Source organism: Thermobia domestica, chromosome 10 (assembly GCF_964235325.1).
Source record: "Thermobia domestica chromosome 10, izTheDome1.hap1.1, whole genome shotgun sequence".
Taxonomy (NCBI): domain Eukaryota; kingdom Metazoa; phylum Arthropoda; class Insecta; order Zygentoma; family Lepismatidae; genus Thermobia; species Thermobia domestica.
Genome location: NC_137463.1, coordinates 163,733,036 through 163,755,652, shown reverse-complemented (window position 1 = coordinate 163,755,652; position 22,617 = coordinate 163,733,036). Strand labels below are relative to the sequence as shown.

The 22,617-nt window shown below is 35.8% G+C and overlaps 1 protein-coding gene across 1 annotated transcript in view; it reads left to right on the top strand.

Moving 5' to 3' along the window:
* LOC145661657 (acyl-CoA Delta-9 desaturase-like) overlaps positions 1-22,617 on the top strand; it is a 62,329-nt gene that overhangs the window by 11,748 nt on the left and 27,964 nt on the right. Inside the window, exon 3 of the mRNA XM_081726981.1 lies at positions 8,436-8,641. Coding sequence (XP_081583107.1) covers positions 8,436-8,641 — 206 coding nt within the window. The remainder of the gene's footprint in view (positions 1-8,435; positions 8,642-22,617) is intronic.

Here is a 22,617-nt window from a genome sequence, read left to right as displayed (position 1 = left end):
GAGGTGTTGCTTGTAATTGTTAATTTCAGTGGGATAGGTGGTGCTTTGATCCATGATGAGCATCTCCCCAATTCCCATCATTATTGCAATGTTAAAGTAAGCTCACTGCCTGTCGCCTATGTTCGTGGCCTAATATTACAAGAATAGATGATAAGTTTCTTTCAAGCCACCATTATGTAATATTACCATAATTGTAGATCCAGATACAATATAACCTCGATTCCCAAGAGGTCCGCTCCAATAAATAAATAAATAAATAAATAAACTGAAAAAAGTGAGCTTATAGTTGATGGTGATGCAAGGTCACAGGATTCAACGTTAGAGAACAATTTAGGCAAACGATACGTACAGAATATTAGTGTTGCCACGAGACGAGACAAGACTTCAGGTTGTCTCGTCTCGTGCAAAGTATGTCTAGTCTCGAAAAGATGTGCTTGTCTCGTCTCGTTTACGAAACGAGATGAGACACAAATGTCTCATTTTATGGCAACACTAGAGCGGCTGAGGCCCACTAAAATGTTATGTCAAGTGGTTAAAATTACAACTTTTAACACAGTTTGGTTTGGTTCACAGAGCACAACACACAACACGACTACAGTCTTCCAACAACAAGTGCTTAGTTTCGACTGAACCAGTAGTGAATTACTACGACAGGAATATTTGTCAATACCGTCGGTACAGTCGAAAGGCAACCTTTCCCCACTCATTCTGTGGAAGGCCACTTTTTTTTCCTTTTTTCAGGACTCTGAAGGAATCCTTTTTTCAGAACCTCTGGTCCTACTTCAATAAATAAGGAGGCCTATGTCACTTTCCGATTTCCAAAATTGCTTGGGCTTGAATAACATCATAAAACCATTTAAAAAAACTAAATTCTATTGTCAAACCAGAATCCTTTAAAAACTCAGCTCCAAAAAAGGCCAACATGTTTCTGCCTTTTTTCGGAACGAGAAAGACCATGAAAAAATGGTTAGTTACTGATAAAACTGCCATTAAGGGAATTTGTACTTCTACAGCACGATTTTTTACATATACCTAGGTAGATATCTCCCCAACCCCTGCAATGAACTCTTCTCAAACACTGATCTTGACGAATGCTTTAACATTGTACTTGAATCTGGAGCACTATCAGAAAATAATTAAACTTGAATCGATTGGAAAATGGAAATGAAAGCTGTTTGTAAGAAACGTTAAAAAAAATATGTATTCCCTGTTCTTTGTAGGATGGTCCTCATTTGAAATAATAAACGATTGTATACATTTCAAAGGCAAATAATTATTCCGAACTGATAAATTTTTAAAGAAATTCAAAAACTGTGTTTGCATTTTCGTCTCGTGACGTGTCTCGTCTCGAAAACGTCTGTCTCGTCTCGTCTCGTGACAATACTACAGAATATGAAGAAATATGAATTATTTTACTAAATATAAAAATGTAAAAATATTATGAAATATGAAAATTTAAAATATGCTACTCTGATTCAACATAACATGAAACATTAAGATCCTTGTTTCCATTGTCCTACGAGAAATGGTTTAAAATATGTAATTTCATATTTTGCCCATTTTTAGTAATGATACTATAGCTTATTTGTTAGAAATATCATTTTTTTCATAGGATATTTGAAGAAAAGAAGAAAATTATTTTTGATAGAAGATCAATGTCAGCACTACAAAGTTTAATATAAAAACAAAAGAATATTAGTCGCCATTTTCAGAATACCGATTACGAAATACGGTTGGTTTACTGAAACTACTAAATATAACGGGCCGATTTGTTAGAATTAATTGCTATTTAACTGTGGCAGAAACTCGACAGTGACAAGTACAGGATACAGCAAAGAAAATAATTTAACTAACGTAATCAGGATCATGATATTGTCCTCGCATTCATGACTTTTGGAACTGTGAGCATTGAGGTGAGCTACGTGATCGAACACGACACAGCATTACTCGACATCAGTGGTCCTGAACCGGTGTACTGCGACACACTGGTATGTCACGAGCTCCACAAGGTCTGTCGCGAAATTTTAGATTTTAAAAATCATGAAGCACTTCGCAATTATCTAGTTAAAATCAATTTTGAGATAGGTTATACCAGTCAATGCTTCCAGAGGAAGTAATATTGCTCACCATTACATTGAGACAATACTTCATACAAACTTACAATCTTACACTACTACAATTTACATTAATAATAATTTAGGTAGGTCTAAATCAATATTAATAGTCTATTAGTAGTTACTAATTAGTATTATTAAAAAATAATAAAACATGTTTAGATTTGACCTAGAAGAAAGAAAACGGGGTGAAAAAAAAGGTAGGGATTGTAAAAATTATAATTATAGGTAAATCGTTTTTATCATGTTACTTTAATTAAAATCAAAATTTTGAAAAGAGAAAGGGGATTTAAAATACACTCTAAGCATAGAATATCTCATGAGTCTGTCATCTTACTGAGATTAAACTCGGCATACCAACTCCATATTAAAACTGTGACAAGGTTAATCATTTTCGAAAATTTCCTTGTAGAAGGGGCAGAATTTATGTGAATGGAGTAGCTAATTTCTAAAGTACTCGTATCTTAAGTTGCCAGTTTTCATTTATGAAGTAGCAAAAGCAAGTAAACGTTTCAACCGTTTAAAACGAATTTCTCAACATAGAATTTAAATCGAAATGCACGGAGAAATATGCATAATCCAGTCGGCATGTAAATGCTGTTTGTACCAGGTTACGCGAATCATCACATTAAGTAATGTTGTTTCATCAGTAGTACGATCTACACCCCCGTCCAGCGAAAATTTTCTATTGTGGGACCACCATTTCAAATCTAGAATTAACGCCATACCCATTCCGACGGTGGTAACTTAGGTATATAATGTTGTCACTACCTTCCTACGAGTGTCACCTCTTGGTTCTTTCTAAATCTGTGACTCCCTACCTTACGAGAGTAATAGTTTTTAACACGAAATCAATCATGTGAATAAAATTATCCAATCACAGCGAGTTTAGTTCGACGCCGAACTCTAGACTTGACCTGGTGATCCCAGCTGCTGTACTTTCATACATGAAATTACATTACTTAAGGAGCGCACCCGCGTAAATACGATGTATCCACACGGAAATCCTAGTCCTTTTTTTCTGAGTGTGGCTTTTTATAATTTCCTTTTTACACAAATGTGTATCTGAAATGGGTAGGAAATTTATTATTTATTTATTTATTTTGCGGAGATTAGTCCCAGAAACGTATTCTTTCGTGTGAAGATTGAGCATTTCAGCTAAGATATATTAAAAGATCATTTTAGACTAATGATAAATTTGAGAAGCTTACTTACCAGGTAATACAAAGACAACCTAAAACAAAATTATATATATATATATATATAATTATATCGGTTTAATTTTGTTTTAAGTCGTCTTCGTATTACCTGGTAAGAAAACTTCTCAAATTTAACATTAGTCTAAAATCATGTTTCAATATAAACGAAAATGCTACTGGACTCTGTTTTTTTTACAGGTATCTTCAGTAAAGACAAAAAAAAAAAAAAAAGGATATCAATAAACTGGAATAACAACTCTTCATAAGGTTCGAAGTAGTTAAATTGGTAGACCACTATGATGAAAGCCAGATCGTCACGTTGCCGCACTTAATAAATAATCTTTATTTTTTTTAACCTTGACTGTTTCTCCTTTTGTTTATATAACGGACGTTTTTCCTAAGGCTATATCATTATCCTCTCTAAACCACTTTCCAATTTTCACGTTCATTACATGCCACCAAACATCATACTTTTGCGCTCTTTTATCTTCTTATATTCATATCCATACACATAAAAGAAGAAAAAGATCGAAATTATCCCCACTTGCAAGTCTTATTTTAAAATACAGTTCTCTTTCTTTCTTTTTCTTTTCTTTTCTTTTTCTTTTTTTAACAGTAGAACAAACAACCGGATTTCAAATGAAGCTCTCTCGTGGCTAAGCAGTTAGCGTATGCGCCTTTGGCATGGGAGACCTGAGGTTCGATTTCCAGCGGGAGCTCATGTTTTGATTCCACGTCAAGCACGTGGTTCACGTCTAATATAGCCTCGCTGCTGAACGAGGCGCTAAACTAAAAAGCAAACCAAGTTCAAATGAACGATTCTCTCTCCAATCTGTTGTACTGCTAATGATATATTTTTTTCACTGAAGTGACTTCCTTCTCTTTCTTTGCGTGTAATAAACACGCCACTACGTGACATGGCACACCAAATACCAATCTTATGTGAATACAGAGGCAGCTTCTGCAGTACATGTGTGCCGTTACTTGCCCACACTTGCCTCCAGATGGAAGAACGCCTCATCATCAGTCCAGTACCAATAATCGAGTTCCTCCCCTTCTTGAGGGATTACAGATTCCATGAACCAATAACAATAGACTTTTCGGACACCCATGTCTTCAGAAAGCAGTTGATGGTCTTTAAAGAGGTGCAATTTCAAAGCCGTATGTGCACTGCCAATGGAGAGCTCAGAATGGCTCGAAAGTCGTCGCAGTATTTATTTATTAAATTTTGAACTCAAAACATATGCAGCTTGCTCATCGATTCTTCTGTTAATAACACCGCCTGGTCGACCGCTTTTCGGTGCATCCACTACACTACCTGTCTCCTGGAAGTTTTCGTACAATCATGTGAACAGAGAATTTGTTTGAAATATCTGTAGTGTAGTTCTCTATGTAGCCCCTCTGGATCAAAGCATAACCGTTGGTGCTGATGTACCCTGTTACAGTGGTTATACGGTCATATAGTTCATGGGTGCTCGTTTGTTCAACAGCTATAACGAGACAAAATATTTTATGAGATTTTCCATAAGATTCCAAACCTTTTAGAGTATGCTGTATAATATCATATATTTTCATTTCAACATGCTTTTACAAACTAATGTTGCTCACGAGATGGTAAATTTCTCATCTGGTCTCAAAAAATGAAAGCCGAAGTACTTCCCAAATATGAGACTATACGAGAACTTTCATTTTGCTACATAGTGAAAACTATAAATTGATAAAGGTATTATTTTAATATGATGGACATTTATCAACGTTTAAATATACATAAATCATTTACATAGTATACATCAATAATAAATAAGTTTTAGATGTTGACATATCAGAGTCTTCGTAGACCTCTAGTATGCCGAAGGACTCTATTTAACTTCTAGATAAAATTACTTTTAAAAAATCAAGGCATAAAATGTTGAACATAAATTTACAAAACGAGACGAGACGAGAAACGTTTTTCGAGAATCGAAATGAGACGAGAAAGAATTCATCGAAAATCGAGACGAGGTAAAATTCCATAAATTTACGAGACAAGACCCGAAAACCTTATATCTCATGTTGCCTTGTAAACAGCACTATTTATGATTATTTTTTTAAAATCTAAATTTCCTGGCACGAAACTCTGAAAGCTTGAAGCCGATTTATGGTGATCACGAATCCTGTTTAATGTAGCAAACAAAGGTTAACACAATCCGACTTTTTCAAAGATTATCGGTGGTTTAACCTCATACCTCATAGTAACCATTCAGTGACTCCTGAAGCCAGCTGTAATTGTATCCAAATATGTATCTTTCATTATCTTAAGCATTCTGCCATCATTTACAGATCACTTGGAAGTCCCCGTTCATTTCATTCCTTAAAAGCTCTTTTCATCTTAATGTAAGAATTGGCCTGTTTAATGACGTTCATTACTTGTACTCCGTTCTTTTCTCTCTCTCCCGTCTTTTTTCCACTGTGCATGAATGAATGAACCAATTAATGAATGAATAATTAATGGAGACGTCAGCAGCAAGATTATTTGTCCCCGTCACGATATACATGACTACTCAATTACGAATTGTCCGAAATAAAATACTGGGATCCTTCCACTGTACATTCTACCGCGTCATTCAATATTAGTTTCTTCTCAGAGTCTTAACCAGATTTTTGTCTCTTAATTGTCTACAATGTTATTCTTGATTTTGATTACTTTTTCCTTTAGCGTCGCTTTCAACTGCGAGGCTATATAAGACATGGACCTATTGATTAACGTAGAATCCGAACCACATGAGCTCCCGCCGGGCACTATTTAGACTAAGGTTTTAAGATGAACATTTGAACTCTTTACGTTCTTTATATTTTTCCGGCAATGATATTTGTTTAGAATATTGTAGAAGTGTCATTGTTGAAATCTAATTAGTTATTATTATTATTATTATTATTATTATTATTATTATTATTATTATTATTATTATTAGTAGTAGTAGTAGTAGTAGTAGTAGTAGTAGTAGTAGTAGTAGTAGTAGTAGTAGTAGTAGTATCGGATTGCCCGTTCTTCACACGGAGAGAATACGTTTCATTTTGTACATAAGGTACTAATAGGGGCTGAATTTGGATTAAAACAGCATCGGAAGTGTCACTCTTCGTCTCAGTGACCTCGAAAACTATGTAATCGACATTAATATCGATCATGGCCCGCGTAACATAATCGCTAACGCTCTCGCCTTTGGTGCGAGCGAACCCGGGCTTGATTTCCGGTGGGGACACTCGGTCGAAAAAGTATGAAACGCTTTTGCAGGCCACCCACCCTGAATTAGGTTTTCCTCACTCACACCAGCCAAATGCCGGGGAGGTAGTTAACTTAGAAATCCCAGGCCGTTTCCTACCTTCCCTTTCTCCGCATAGTGTGCTCGCCGAGGGAAGTCATCCCTCATACGTGATGGGCTAAATGGCCACTGATGCCGACACCCAGAAATCTAAATCCTAAATAATTTTTATATATATATATCTCCCCCTTACCTTTCCCAAGTTGCGAGGATCTGAATTTGGATTTAAACATCATCGGAAGTGTCATTGTTCATCTAAGCGACACTGGAAACTATGGATTCGACATTAATATAGGTCATTTTCGATCATTTTTAAATATCTACTCTTCCCTCTCTCTTAAGTTCTACCGTCAAAGAGAAATGATAAGAAACTTTCCAAGCCGGAACCTCATTTATGTGGAAAATTTGATCGAGATTGGTCTGGTGGCTTAAGAGTTACGAAGTCACAAACATAATCACTTTCAATTTTCTGTATTAGATTATTATTATTATTATTAGCCTTTCTATGAAGATGAAAGACGAAGACTTTTTTTTTCGTAAATGTAAGTAAAAGTTTCGCTTTTATGTTTTGAAAACGTAAAAGAAAAAAAAAACTAGGATTGCTTAAACTATGCTACACATCGTAGTCCAATAGTTCATCATTTATTTTCCCATCCATCCAGCGACATTTCTCTATTCTTCTCCATGATCCAACTCCAAAGACCTCGAATAATTATTGTTCTCTCAATTTCCATGTTTCTACTCCCTATATACGTAGTTGAATAACCCACATAACATTTGAAGTCTTGTAAAAATTGAAATGCAAGTTTATGTAATCGTTAGTTCATACACTTGACTTCAAAATACAAATAACTGAATGATCTTTTTAATTGATTAAATCCCTCCATTTCTTATAATTAAAGAACTCTCTAAATAATTTAGTAACAGAACTAAAAACTAGTCCAGGAATTTCGGGATTAATTTTTCCTTTTTGTTTCGTTGTTTTCCTCAGACTCTACCACCACGAATTAGGATCCAGACTTGTTGTTGAAGAAGGCACATCGCCTCTTGGAATGATAACTATATTGCCCATGTACAAAATGTCAATTGCGCCAATACAGAATAAAATTGCGAAACATTCTTATTTATATTATACTAGCAGAAAACTCGTTTTTCGCACGGGGAGAATACTTTCATTTTGGCCATACAGCATTGAATTTGGATTTAAACCGCATCGGAAGTTGCTCTCAACGACCCCGAAAACTACAGATTCGGCACTAATATCGGTCATTTTCGATCATTTTTATATATTTCCCTCTCCCCCCAAATTATAGGGTTGAATTAGATATAAACGGCATCAAAAGTGTCGCTGTTAGTGCCAAACGGCGGGGAAAGTGTCAGCGACCCCGAAAACTATGGAGTCAATATTAATATCGGTCATTTTCGATCATTTTTAAATATTTCCCAACTCTTCTACGTTGCACTATCAAAGTGAAATGATGAAAACCATCCCTGGCCTGAACCTCACCTATGTGCAAATTTGATCGAGATCGGTCGGGTGGTTCAAGAGGGATGAAGTCAGAAACATAATCATATATATATATATATATATATATATATATATATATATATATATATATATATATATATATATATATATATTGAACATTCAGTTAATTAGCAGTACATTATATGACATGAATCACTGAAATAAGTCAACAATAATTGAAGCCAGTTTTGTAACACGCGCAAAGTAGAAACTATAAACATAATACGTCAAAATAGGAAGGAAATTAATCCGAACTTAATGATATTGTTTAAATTGAATTTGTGTTTTATTGTAGTTGAGCGTACTACGATGGGTGCGAGATCACAGAACCCACCACAAGTACAGTGAAACAGAAGCTGATCCTCACAATGCTAAAAGAGGTTTCTTTTATTCCCATATCGGATGGCTAATGCTGGAGAGGCTTCCAGAAAATTTACAAGCTCAGGAGCGTATATACATGGACGATATCAAGCAGAATCGTCTGCTCATGTTTCAATACAGGTAAGTTGTTACATCTTGTGTTCTATAGTGTGGAAAATCTAATTTAAGTTAAACTAATCAAAACGAAACATCTGAGAGCTGCTATTGCAGCCAGGCCCGTATTTAGGTAAGTGCTATTCTGTGCTCGAGCACAGGGCGGCAGAATTTAGGGAACGGCAAAATTTTGGATTTTTTAAAAGATTTACAATAAAGTAATATTTAAAACTAGCAACACGCAGAGTCCCGCGCAAGCGTGATAAAATATGTTAATGTACTTAATTCGCTCTAATTACAGTAGTCACACTGTTAAAAATGGTTTCTTAAATTCGAGAAAATATTCCTCGTATTTGAGAACATCCGTTTCTTATCTGTGCACCGAGTAATACATTCTTAAAAGTGAGATTTCGATTTTCTCAAATCATTTTGAGAAATAATGACTCAAATGCGAGGAATTATGTCTCATTTCTAAGGGTGCAAATGCTTTCTCAAATTTGAGAAAAAGTGTATTTTTTCTTAAAATTGAGAAAGTAACATTTGAGGAAATGAGACGTATAGCCCCAATTTTGAGAAAAACATTTCTCAAAAAGATTTGAGAAATATCTCCCTCAAAAGCGAGAAACGGTGCACAGAAACAGGGTTCTCAAATACGAGAAGACGGAAAAGAATATAAACAAAATATAAACCTGCAAAAAAATTCAAACTATTAGTACACCCAGAATTTATATTAAATAAACACCTACAGTTATAGATATTTTTTAAAACATAACATTTTAATCTTCACTTCAATTCATGAAAATTCCACGAATACCACGATGACTTGTATTTTAGGTGCGTTACTTATTCCTACTGCATCAGACAGTTGAACATTTTTCTTTTCATCACTGTCCACTTTCTCAAGACTTTTCTTTTTCATCGACGTGGTTTACTCAATATTGTCCCGTTTGATCCAACATTATACCAACTTCTTGATAATTCAGATTCAATAATTATCCATCTACTTCAGAATAACAGAACAATTTCTGCTGGAGTGTAACGTCCCACGCTTATGCTACGAGGCTCAGGGAGACGTTATGATGATCATGAGCGAAAATGCTGTAATGAAGAAAGTGAGGGAATCCCGAGCAGACATACATAATATGTTTACTCACACTGCCCACTTGACGGAGGTGGAATCAAACTAGGGACCCCATGCATCGGAGTTTAGTTCTACCACTGAGTTATCGCAGTCGAATATGCCTACTTCTCTACCATAAAAAAAGTTACCTACATGAGAAACACCGTGTTCGTGGGTTTTTCCAGGATTTTTCAGTTTCCTCCTACAAGAAACGCACGCAGGAATTTATTTCGGAGATGCTCCAAGTTCAATACGAGGACAAATTGTATTAAAACATGTAAAATTGTACCTAAAATTAGATAAAATTTACATAAAAGTAGCGATTTCGGGGAAGGTCCGGAGCTCCAGGAATCACCCCCTACCTTCCACCTTCTTCATTACTGCAGGGGAATGCGACAATTTGTGCCCCTCATAAATGTGCTGAAACTCCACTGCTAGGATTCAATTCAGATTGGAAACAAGGTCACAAACCCATGCAAAAACTGCCAAGAAACGTACGTCCACATTTTCATTACACCATTATTATCCATCTCTATCACTGTCTCTTTTAGCCTTGGAGCACAATTCTGGGACGTTGGGTTAAAAAAAAATAAATGAAATCTTTGAGTTTTACTTCCCACAGTTGTGTTGGATAGGCTAAAGGAGACGATTATGATGAGAATGAAAAAAATAGTGGAATGAAGAAAGTGGGAAGAAATGGGAGAACCCCGAGAAAACCTATGCATACTGTGTTTATCCACCAGCAAGCCCACTTGCCGCAAGCTGGAAATCCTGGGATCAAACCAAGGGCCTCATCGCACCAGAGGTTAGCGCTCTACCACTGAGCTACCGCAGCCTCTACGTTAAATCAAGAGCAAATGCGTACAGTACTATGTCATAAATAACCAGCAAACGCGTGTCATTAAAACGATTACTTTTAGTGAAAGAACGGAGGCGCCAAGCTATGCTAGGTGATCAGTACAAAGTACCTTTGTATTACAATTCCATAATAATAAATCACACTTTTGTAATGCTGTTTCTAACTACATAGATGACTTATGTATTCTTTGTTTCCGTACATAAGCTATTTTGCACATTATAACGAATGACGAAGGGTGTAAAACATTGACATGCCTCCCCGTTCTATTGTAATATAGAAAACAACGTGTCCTACGGGGCTCTAACCCGCCTTCACTTGTTATTGCTGCACTCGTTATTATGTAAATTGAGTACTGAGCTTTGATACATAAAGAGCCAACCTGACTGCTATAGCCTATATAACCTGTATGAGGGGGGGGTCAGCGTTCTACACTACAGTACTTTTACTATACTACAGTATACTACAGTAACTTTTAGTGTATGGTAGTGTTTACAATTCACCCAAACTTACGTTCGAAAGTTGATATGTACGCTACTCCTCGCCGCTGTCACATGACGTGTATTCATACGCCACCTCAGCTGCATCACCTACTGCGTACTCATATCCATTCGCACTCTGCTACAGCTGAAATCCTTAATCTCCTTTCCTGAATAGTAATTAAGCCCTAATAATATTACTCCCTAGTAAAACATAGTAATATTATTTCGGTAAGATTGTTATCGTTGTTTTTTAAATCATCTATGATATTGAAAATCACGCACTATTCCATTCTCATTTTTAAGAAGTGAGAAAATCTCATAAATGGGAACCTGAAAATTTGCCTTGAGCTCATAAATGAAAACACATTTGGAAATAATGAGACATTTTTCCTCAAATATGAGTAAAAATTACTTATTTTGTTTTGAACATGCATTTTTCTCATTTCTGAGCAAGGAAATTTTTAAGAGTGCACTTATTAACTAGCTAATCTGATTATGTTTAAAGTCATTCCCTCCCATCCCCACCCCAAGGTGTGAGGATGAACTTGAAGATCATGAAAACTAATACTGTTAAACTCAGCGACCTCGAAAATTATTAATTCAACGCTAATATCTGTCGTTTTCGATTAGTTTTAAAATCTCGCTCTCTCCCTGGGGATTGGAGTATGACCTTGATGTTGAATTGGATTAAAACTGTCACTATTCATGTCAGCGACCCCAAAAACTGAATTCAACTCTAATATTGGTCGTTCTCGGAGGGCGGCAAATTATTTAGAGCGCAGGGGCCAACAACATATAAATACGGGTTTGATTGCAGCAGCAGCGTTTGAAAATACCTGCCTAAAAACGTTTCGTTGGTTGGTTGTTTTGATATTTGGAGTGTTCGAAGCACACTGAATCCAAGTTATATTTAAAAAATTGAGAGAAAAATAAATAGAAACTTTGTATGAAATATTTAATTGCAGGAAAAAATACAGTCTTTGAAAATGTCAGAATAAGAGAAGATCCTTTGTGTAATACATTTGCATGTTAAGAAAGGACAAATTTACTAAATGCTTTTACCTGATACTTTTAATGTGAAATAAAATTGTGCGACTTAATTTCTTTGTGATCTGAATGTTCTGTAATTGTATTTCTCTCTCAGTTCGGGTCATTTAGGATAATCTCGAAAACACCTTTAGCTATGATTCCATGGTAGAGCACCCTCTTGTTGTGCGTGGAGTTCCTGTTCGATCCCAGCCCGCGACAAATGGGTTTTATAATGGACAAACACCAAATACTGTACATTGGTTTTCTCGGAGTTCTCCTACTACTTTCTTCATTGTACCATTATCACCCATCTCATCATCCTTTTCTTCTTTAGCCTCGGTTCTTAATCATGGGATGTTAAACTCAGCTTTAAAAAAAAGCTTGTAGACTGGCCTTACTTTTTAAAATTTAATCTCAGATGTCTGTCTTAAGGGAGCAGACTACTAAATATTTTTGAAAAACTAATAATTTTTCTTTTGCCCGTTTTTCGTAAGTGGAAAAAGGTAATAAAATGTAACTTATCACAATAATAGATAATGCTATTCTACACCCGAAAATACGAATAGGAAGAATTGTCACTGTTGCCATTCATATAAATTACATTGTGGAAAGAATTTGAATTACTTAAAAATCTAGGTAAATGCAGCGACTAGAAAAATGAACTCAACGGTAATTGATGACTTATCATGTTGTCTGTGTTTCTCGTTTACTATTTTTTAAATAATGCTTCTATTTATTTTGTAATAACTTATTTATTTTGTAATAATTTATGTAAGGTTTATAAAATAAATAGAAATATTATTTAAAAAGTAGTAAACAAAAAACATAGACAGCATAATAAGTCATCAATTACCGTTGAGTTCATTTTTCTAGTCTCTGCCTTTACCTAGATTTTTGAGTAATTCAAATTCTGGTCACAGTATAATATATATGAATGGCAACACTGAAAATTCTTCCGATTCGTATTTTCGGGTGTAGAATAATATTATCTATTATTGTGGTAAGTTACATTTTACTACCTCTTTCCACTTACGAAAAACCGGCAAAAGAAAAATATTAGTTTTTCAAAAATATTTAGTAGTCTGCAGCCTTAAGAAATATCTGGAAATAGGAACTGCCGTCAAAGAAATCTAATTCAAACAATCTACTTACACTTGTGAAACTACATGGGCTCTTGTAGGAGATTCAGATGGTAGTTCCTTGAAAAATCGATGATGCAAGGCGGACTGTATGGTAATAAATCCTCCATATCCTTCTTCTTAACTTCTGTTACTGGTCGTCGGGTATATACCAGGTATTGCTGAATCTTACATAAATGTAACACATGACGCTCAGGTGACATTTCTTAAGTCAAGTTTGTAAAATTCTACATCAGATTGTATAGTCTCCTTAAATGTTAGAGTAAGAGAAGAATTTCTTTCGTAATTGAATCATATGGTTTTCAGCCTGTTAAAGCCAAACCATTAACTGAATTCTTTCTGTTTGCTACTCTACTCTTCGAGTTACGAGTTGATTAAAAAAAAAAAAAAATCAAAGAATATAATCCCAATGACTACAAAGCTAGGGAACGTTTTCTTTACTTTAGCATCACTATCGACTCTATCTTCCAAAAACCTAGCCTAGTTACTAACTCATATCATTACATTCATAAATTCAATTGACAACGTAATTAGCTCGTTTGAAATGAAAGATGAGCAAGAAGTTTGAAATTCTGATGTGTTCATATTCATATCTCTAGATGAATCATTCATACGAAATTCATTTTATTACTAAACAAACTACGCACAAATGTATGGAGACATTTTCATTGTGCTCTGAAAGAAATATTCTGCTTCTTTACAAGCATAATAGATAGTAAAATTTATACAAGTTGTTTAAAATATCTGGGCATAATCTCTTGAAGTATGAATGGAGCTTCAGATAGAAGCTTAGAGATGAAATCCCTCCAAAAAGAGCAAACTCCTTCAGTAAACTGAGTGTCCCATTTAGCGTTCCTTTACAGCATTGAGGTTAGACATGACAAAGGTCTATATTTTATTGTGGAACCCTATTCGTATAGTCTTCTACCTGACATTGATCACGGATCTCTTGCAGCCAAAGAGAGAGTGCTAATCTTTTAACCACAAGGGAGAACCTATGTTTACTTAAGAACGATAACAGGATAATGAACACCTCCTGGAGGTTGCAAATCTTACAAGTAAACGAGTATCACTGTTAAAAGTATGAGGGTCATTCGGAAAGTAAAGAACGTTTTTGTATAAACACTTTAATAACTGATATACAAAGGCGAAATTTGTGTTACATACTATGTGATACTTAAGGTGCCTTCCATTTCAACTCAGGCAAAAAAATATAAAATTGTACCATCACCATCTCAGATATTTTTTAAACTTTTTTTATAGCAACTAGACATGTTTTTAAGAGACCCATATTTTTTTGTTTTGTCGAAAAAAATTTTCCCGCCAAGTAATGGGCCATCAAAGACGGGGAGTACAATTTATGAATTGTAGAAGACATGGAAAATGGTCAACATCGGAGCTATGGAGACAGATAGAGTTATAATTCTTGTTGTGGTATGTACATAGGGATATAAATAAACTATATTTTATTATAGTTTGGTTTGCGCATGCGTATCTTTTTGTACATAAATTAACAAATGAACATCAATTTATCTGAAAAGTCGAAGTTTGCGAATTTTTTTCGAGCACTTCCGGTTCGAAATTTAAAATTCTGTTTTCACGGTTGGTAAGACCTAGTTACCCGCTTTCCGAAAAAAAATTTGTATCGCTTCTGTGGTCAACCGTTTTGTCGTAAAAAATTCGAGAAATTGTAAAATTTTCAAAAATCGCCATTTTTTGGCGCCATTTTCTCGAAAACACCATTTTTTAAAATTCTGAAATTTTGTCAGATGGTTGAACTTTACCTGAATAATAAACACACCAAATATCATTTTCGACCAATGCTTCGTGGATTAACTGCAGTCTTTTAAAGTTAGCGAAGTTTCGCTAATTTTGATGTCACAGTTAGCAACACTGGGAACAATGAAAGTGCAATGATTTGATGATGTTTGTGGTTCACATTCATTAAATGAAGAATAAATGGTTTTCTTGGCTGTTTTTTTTTATTATTTTGATTAAAAAGGCTCTGAAATAGTAAAATGAGCCTCCCTCTACTCCTCCGTTTTCTTAAACTGAAGTAATCTGAGGTGGAAATTACGATTACGAAACACACAAATTTCAAGTTCACTTACTTAAAATGGTCTTCGGAAACAAAATTTCACTGTTTTTTTTTTTTTTTTTTTTTTTTTTTTTTTTTACATGGGCCAATTATTTGCTTGGTTGTTGTCTTCTTTGCTAATAGCATGTAACCGTGCAGATGATCCAATAGATGTTGGTTCACTCATAACTCATCCAGGAGCAAGGTTACTAGAAGGAAAGGTTGCGCTATACGCACAGACGCTTCGCTCCTCGTTTTGCGTGACGTCACCAGCGAGGAGCAGCAAGTAGGTATAGAGGTGTACGAAGCAGCCAGAATGTCTTTTTTCTTTCTTTATACATAACATTTTCGCAGTCACAACATTCTCCTACACACAAACTACAAATAAATAAATAATAAGCCAGAAATAAATAGAACATCTTCTTAACGCAATTTATATTATGGAAAATTAACGATGTACCTGTGTTGCATGATCATTTATTTATTTTTTGATGAGATAGACAATTGTTGAATTATAATTACATTTTACATGTATTTATATCTGAAATGTTGCTGTTAATGTATTTAAGCAAAGTTGCAGATAAATATGTGTTTTACCAGGGCAATATCTGAAATTTCCGGTGCCTGGAGTTAAAGTAATTGCGGAACCAATGATGAGGTGAGTTCCATACCCGGCATAAATAGATTACTTTGTGATTACTGATAAGAATATCTCAATAAATACATAAAACCATGGATAATAATAATAATAATAATAATAATAATAATAATAATAATAATAATAATAATAATAATAATAATAATAATAATAATAATAATAATAATAATAATTTGAAGAAGAAGAATATTAATAATATTAATAATAGATTGTCGATGTATTCAGTTGCGGAAGCCCTTTGATGCCTAGCATTTTATTTTGTTCAATATACGGCACTCAGGCTTAAAGTTTAAAATTGCCAATTCATATCTTCTCCACACGATCATTAAAACGGAGCCCATCCGTGTTAAACGTTATGTCGACTATCCATCACAGATTATATTTAATGTACCCATTGTTGACGCTATGATTGCACTTCGTGACAGTAATAGTAGACAGTCCGGAAAAATGCATTTGGTTTATATCTAAATATTTGTATGCTAACTATTGTTACGAATCGGGATGAGACGAGAAATTAGGTTTTCTCGTCTTGTAGAATCGATTTTCGAAAAAAGCTCTTTTCGTCTCGCCTCGAAGTTTCTCTAGCCTCTTGTATAAATTTGTGACCTCCTAAAGTCACGGAAGATCCACGAAGGATGAAATATAACAACAGTTGAACCATATTTATTATTGGAGTATATTGTGTAATGACTTGTGTATCTTTGAATGCTCTTCATTGTGTTCTTACAATCACTTTATCAATTTATAGTTTTTCTAACGATGAACCATGCAACTTTAAACCAGTGTTTAAGGTTTAATACTTGGGTGAACTCGTGTTGCCAATGAGACTCGTGAAGTTTCTCATCTTGCCTCGAAAACGAGACGAGAACTCCCATATTTTTAAATGTAAAGGAATTAAAAAGATTATCCTCGTCTCAAATTGCAGACGAGACGAGACATTTCTCGCCTCGATCTCGTTTCGTGGACAACACTAATCTCAACAATGAATTAGAAATAGTTAACCTGCTAGTTTTCCTCAACGGTCAAACTCTTCCATTCTGTGGTGCAAAGCGTGGGACAATCGCCCGACCTGTTCTATCCACACGATGTCCCGCAGTTTTACTCTGATTTCTAAGTCAAATCAACATCTAGGGAACCAATAAGCAGAAAAAATATCGAAAAATAATTTTAAATTATGAACTTCATGCATACATAGAAATTTATGAAAATGAATAAGGAAAATAAACTTGCTTTATTTTACTTTGAAATCGGGAAATCGGCTCCCCCTAGAAAATTTTCTTCGGGTGCCTATTATCCTGACTGAGGACATTTGTCTTTTCTTCACTATTTTGACATGGAGGGACTAAAACTATCAGTTAAGTATGAATAGTGCAAATCAAAGGCGTATACATGCATAAAGAAATCGATTGATTGTACAATTGATAATAATTTAGAACAACTTTTAACTCTAAAAGAAACCGATGAAATATAAGTGTCACTGTTAATATTAAACAAACTGAAAATAGTTTGAAAAATGTATCGGCAAATATCGGTGTTTATTTGCCGATACCGATACTCCCAAAAGTGGCTGATATTAGCGATACCGATATATCGGTACATCCCTAATACTATAATGTGGAACACTTGGAGATGAAAGACAAATACACGTAAAAATACATATGTGCACATGTACTCAAGTTCACACTATCTTGCAATATTGCATGTCTGTACAGCCAAGCCCACGTAAAGAAATCTTCCGAGATATAGACCTTTTCTCTATTAAATAATATTCGTCCACGTACACCACTAGAAAAGCAAGCAACACAATTCAACATAGCAAAAACCCAAAATAAATAAAGAATTGTCTGTGGTTTTACTAGCAAATCTTCGCGCGCCAAGCAGACGACAAGCTCTAAGTTCCTCGCTGGTGACGTCACTGTGAAGAGAGCGTGAAAGTAGAGGTTCGGGACATAGGTTAAGAGCACCCCCTGTCCAGGAGTGGATGTAGGGGGACGATTGTCCCTTCCCCCCCAGAAGAAGAAACTTTCTTATTTATATATAAATAAAACCCATCCCAGAGTTTGGAGCTCTTAAAAGTAGCTCTAAGTAGCAGTATTACATTCCCCCCCCCCAGAAGTCCGTCCTGGATCCGCCCCTGCGTAGCACATTGTCGATAGTCACAAAACACTTATTTTCACTTCTCTTATGCTCTTCTGGAAACCTGTACCCTGCTGAAGGTTCATGTGGAAGCATAAACAGCACTTAAACTTCACGTAATTCATGATTTATTCATAATATTTCTGCTACGCACCACTGGTTATCATACACATATGTATATCAGTGGTGCCCACCCCCCCTTATGTCCATGACGCACCCCCCCGCAATTGTCTATCCATAGGTATTCTTCCATGAAAAAAAAAACTTTTCGATTAATTTTACCCCCCCCCCGTCAAACATATTTATATAGATTTTTAACCCCCCCCAAATATTTCAATGACGCAGTTTGCGTCATAGCCCCCCCTTGTGGGCACCCCTGTGTATATAACAAAAGTTCCTTTTTGCAGATTTCTTAAATCTACACTTTGAATTGCAAAAGTTCGATTTTGGCGGAAGTATGAAGTTAGTTCATGGTGACCCGTTACTGCCATAAAAACTTCGCAATTTTCCGAAAGCCAAAGATAACTTCGTTGAATACCAGTTACCGGTCGCATACTTTCCCTTTTTTTCTTCCGGAAGTCGTCGAATTCAGTTGCAGGTAACAAAACGAGAGAAATACCCGGAGTTTGTACTTGCACTATACTCACGAATTCTCCTGCGGTTTTAGTGGGAACGCGGTGGTTCAGTGGTAGAGCGTTCACTTCCGGTGCTTGGGGTCCCTGGTTCAATCCCAGCTCGTGCCGTGTGGGCTTTGTGGTGGACAAACACCGTGCTCGTGGGTTTTCTTGGAGTTATCCCGTTTCCTTCCACTTTCTGCATTCCACCATTTCATTCATTTCTCATAATCACCGTCTCCTTTAGCCTAACCGGCATAACCGTGGAACGTAAAACAAAGATTTCATTTCATTTTTTTCTTCTGCGGTTTTAATACTGTGTATCTGTTTTAGCCTAAGGCTATGGCGCGTTGCCACATTCTTTGCCCCCCCCCCCCCCCGTTCCCCACTACCGTCGCAGAGACCCTTGCATGGCCGGTTTCACTGCAAAAACACTGCTTTATCGGACCTGTCTGCATCTCGAACATCTGAAAGCGATTTTTAAAGTGGGATGCAGCACCATCAGAAATCACTGACACGGTTTGGGAAATTGTAGACACCTATTTTCACGTATTCAAACCTTTTTCTATAAAATATATTTTCGCTTTTCTTCGAGTATGTTTAGAATCTTGTCTATGACTATGAGTTCGTGAGCCGAATCGTGTGTTTTATCGTCGTTTATTACAACAAAACTGTCAATTGTTTCATATTTCGGTAATAACTCTGAATTTCACTTTGCAGAATAACAGTCCAGTTTTCAACGAAGTCCACATGAAGTAAAATAGAATTTGTATCTTGAAATTTTATACGGTGGTTTTCGGTACCAATTGATTCCCTTTAGATTTTCTTGATGTAGTCATGAATTACAATTCTTACAGTTAAACCGGCAATGTACGATACGAAAACAGAAAGTGGCACAGTTTTTTTTTTTTTTTTTTTTTAACGAGATCATTATTCTCCCATATGGCATAAGTAACCACTATCATTTTCATCAGGATCAATAATTAAAGACACCACACTTATTTCTTCCACTCCAGGACATTCACCACATTCTTGAAGAAGACAGCTGTCATTTTTTACGGATCATACTACTAAAGGAAATAGGTCACTCATGACAGCTTCAATACAGGTTGCACCTTTGATTTGTAGCAACGCAGTAGCAGCTAACTTAAAATTTGCACAATACACACACACACACACACACACACACACACACACACTTCCCTCTCAGGTTGCGGACTGACACACTTTAGTCGAATACTATAAAATTCAGAGTGACCCATTTTTATGCTGGGATTGTTCTGTTTAAAAATTCAGTAAATTTCTTTGGAACGCGTAAGAAAACGTTTCGATTTTTTTAAACTTTTTGTCATTTTTCGATCACTGTTATGACATCGCACTTAATTGAGACTTTGTCTGGAGCATTCCAAATCATACTGAGGTAATAGTTTAGGCCTTTTATAGATCATCAGAATTCATTGGATGGCCATTTCAAGTAAACTTAAAATTTGTGTGTTTCGTAATCGTAATTTCCACCTCAGATTACTTCAGTTTAAGAAAACGGAGGAGTAGGGGGAGGCTCATTTTACTATTTCAGAGAGCCTCTTTGTTCAAAATAATACAAAACCAGCCAAGAAAACCTTTTATTCTTCATTTAATGAATATGAACCACAAACATCATCAAATCATTGCACTTTTATTGTTCCCAGTGTTGCTAACTGTGACATCAAAATTAGCGAAACTTCGCTAACTTCAAAAGGCTGCAGTTAATCCATGAAGCATTGGTCGAGAATGGTATTTGGTGTGTTTATTATTCAGGTAAGGTTGAACCATCTGACAAAATTTCAGAATTTTAAAAAATGGTGTTTTCGAGAAAATGGCGCCAAAAAATGGCGATTTTTGAAAATTTTGCAATTTCTCGAATTTTTTGCGACAAAACGGTTGACCACAGAAGCGATACAAATTTTTTTTCGGAAAGCGGGTAACTAGGTCTTACCAACCGTGAAAACAGAATTTTAAATTTCGAACCGGAAGTGCTCGAAAAAAATTCGCAAACTTCGACTTTCCAGATAAATTGACGTTCATTTGTTAATTTATGTACAAAAAGATAAGCATGCGCAAACCAAACTATAATAAAATATAGTTTATTTATATCCCTATGTACATACCACAACAAGAATTATAACTCTACCTGTCTCCATAGCCGAATGGTGAGGCTCCGAAATTGACCATTTTCCATGTCTTCTACAATTCATAAATTGTACTCCCCGTCTTTGATGGCCCATTACTTGGCGGGAAAATTTTTCTCGACGAAACAAAAAAATATGGGTCTCTTAAAAACATGTCTAGTTGCTATAAAAAAAGTTTCAACAATTTCTGAGATGGTGATGGTACATGCTCTGCCTGAATTGAAATGGAAGGCACCTTAAGTTACTTTTCGACATAGTCGCCGTGTAAATTTAAACACTTGTCATACCGTGGTACAAGTTTTTCTATGCCTTCGGCATACACAGTTGCCGCCAAACTGTTGAACCAATCACTAACAGCTTCCTTAAGTTCATCATCATCGTGCAGCCCATCAATAGTGAATCGCCTATCCTCTTGAATTTTCCGCTCAATTCTTCCTTTGAGTTCGTCAGTCACAACAGAAGGCCGGCCCGAGCGTTCCTCATCGTGCACATTCGTCCGTCCGTCATTAAACATAATGCACCACTTATGAACTGATGCTTCATTCATTACATTTCCATACACCTCAGTGATTTGTCTATAAATTTCTATCGGACCCACTTTTCTTGCATTCAAAAATCTTATCACACTACGAACCTCACACTTGGCGGGATCAGTAATTGTATCGCACATTTTACAGTCGCACAGCGAAGCAATAACGGACCGTAGCGGATCGCAGCTGGTGCCAGACTGAGGCTAAAGCATGCCCAGGTCAATAACCCATCGGGGGTGGGGGTGGGGGAACACGCGCACGCGCTAGCGCAAAACGTTCTTTACTTTCCGAATGCCCCTCGTATGTGTGACACTGTTAGGAGAGATCAAACAACAATACATACAATATGCTACTTAACGGTCTATTTTTCATGTACAGCATAGTTATATACTAATTATTACGAATAAATAATAAGAAAAGCCATTCTAACTGAATATAAACTATCAACTACATCAGATTAGAAACAAACGACATTCCCCTCACAGGCCGGTAGCCAGCCCAAAAATGTAGGGGAGCTGGTAGAAGTTAGGGGGGCTGATCCAACCATATTATAGTTCATTTGCAAGCCTATCATGAAAATTTTAGGACGACCAGTAAAATTTTAGGGGGCCGGCTCCCTAGACCCCGGCGAATACGGGCCTGTCTGCTCATCATTATGAAAAATCATTTCCCTCTATTATCTCGGAATCAAATAATCAGAATATATTCTAAACGATTCCATCTATTTCAAGTAGACTTAATCTATAGTAAGGTCTAACAAAGATCCTCACAAATCATAATGATTTCATTATCTAACGACATTATCTTTTGCTTGCTTTTTTGTTCGTAAAAAATTAATGTTCCTTTTCAGCACTAAAACTATATGAGACGTCGACCTACAGTTTAAGGTGGAATCCAGACTACCGTAATTCGTTTAAATTATTTTAATTCTCTCCTACCGAGAATCGGATTCAGGATAACGTAGAGCAAAGATGCATGCGCTTGATGCTAGACCAGTGGAGAGGACATATTATTAACGCCTTTCCATTTTCACTGCATATACAATGTTACTAAGGATTATTATTTTGTCCCTATTTTTAAATATCACTTGTAACAATGTAAAGTACAAATTATATTTTGAAATGTCATTACGACTAGAAGCAGAAAAAGGTATTGGACACAAGTAAATAGTGACAAATTAGGCAAAATCAAATT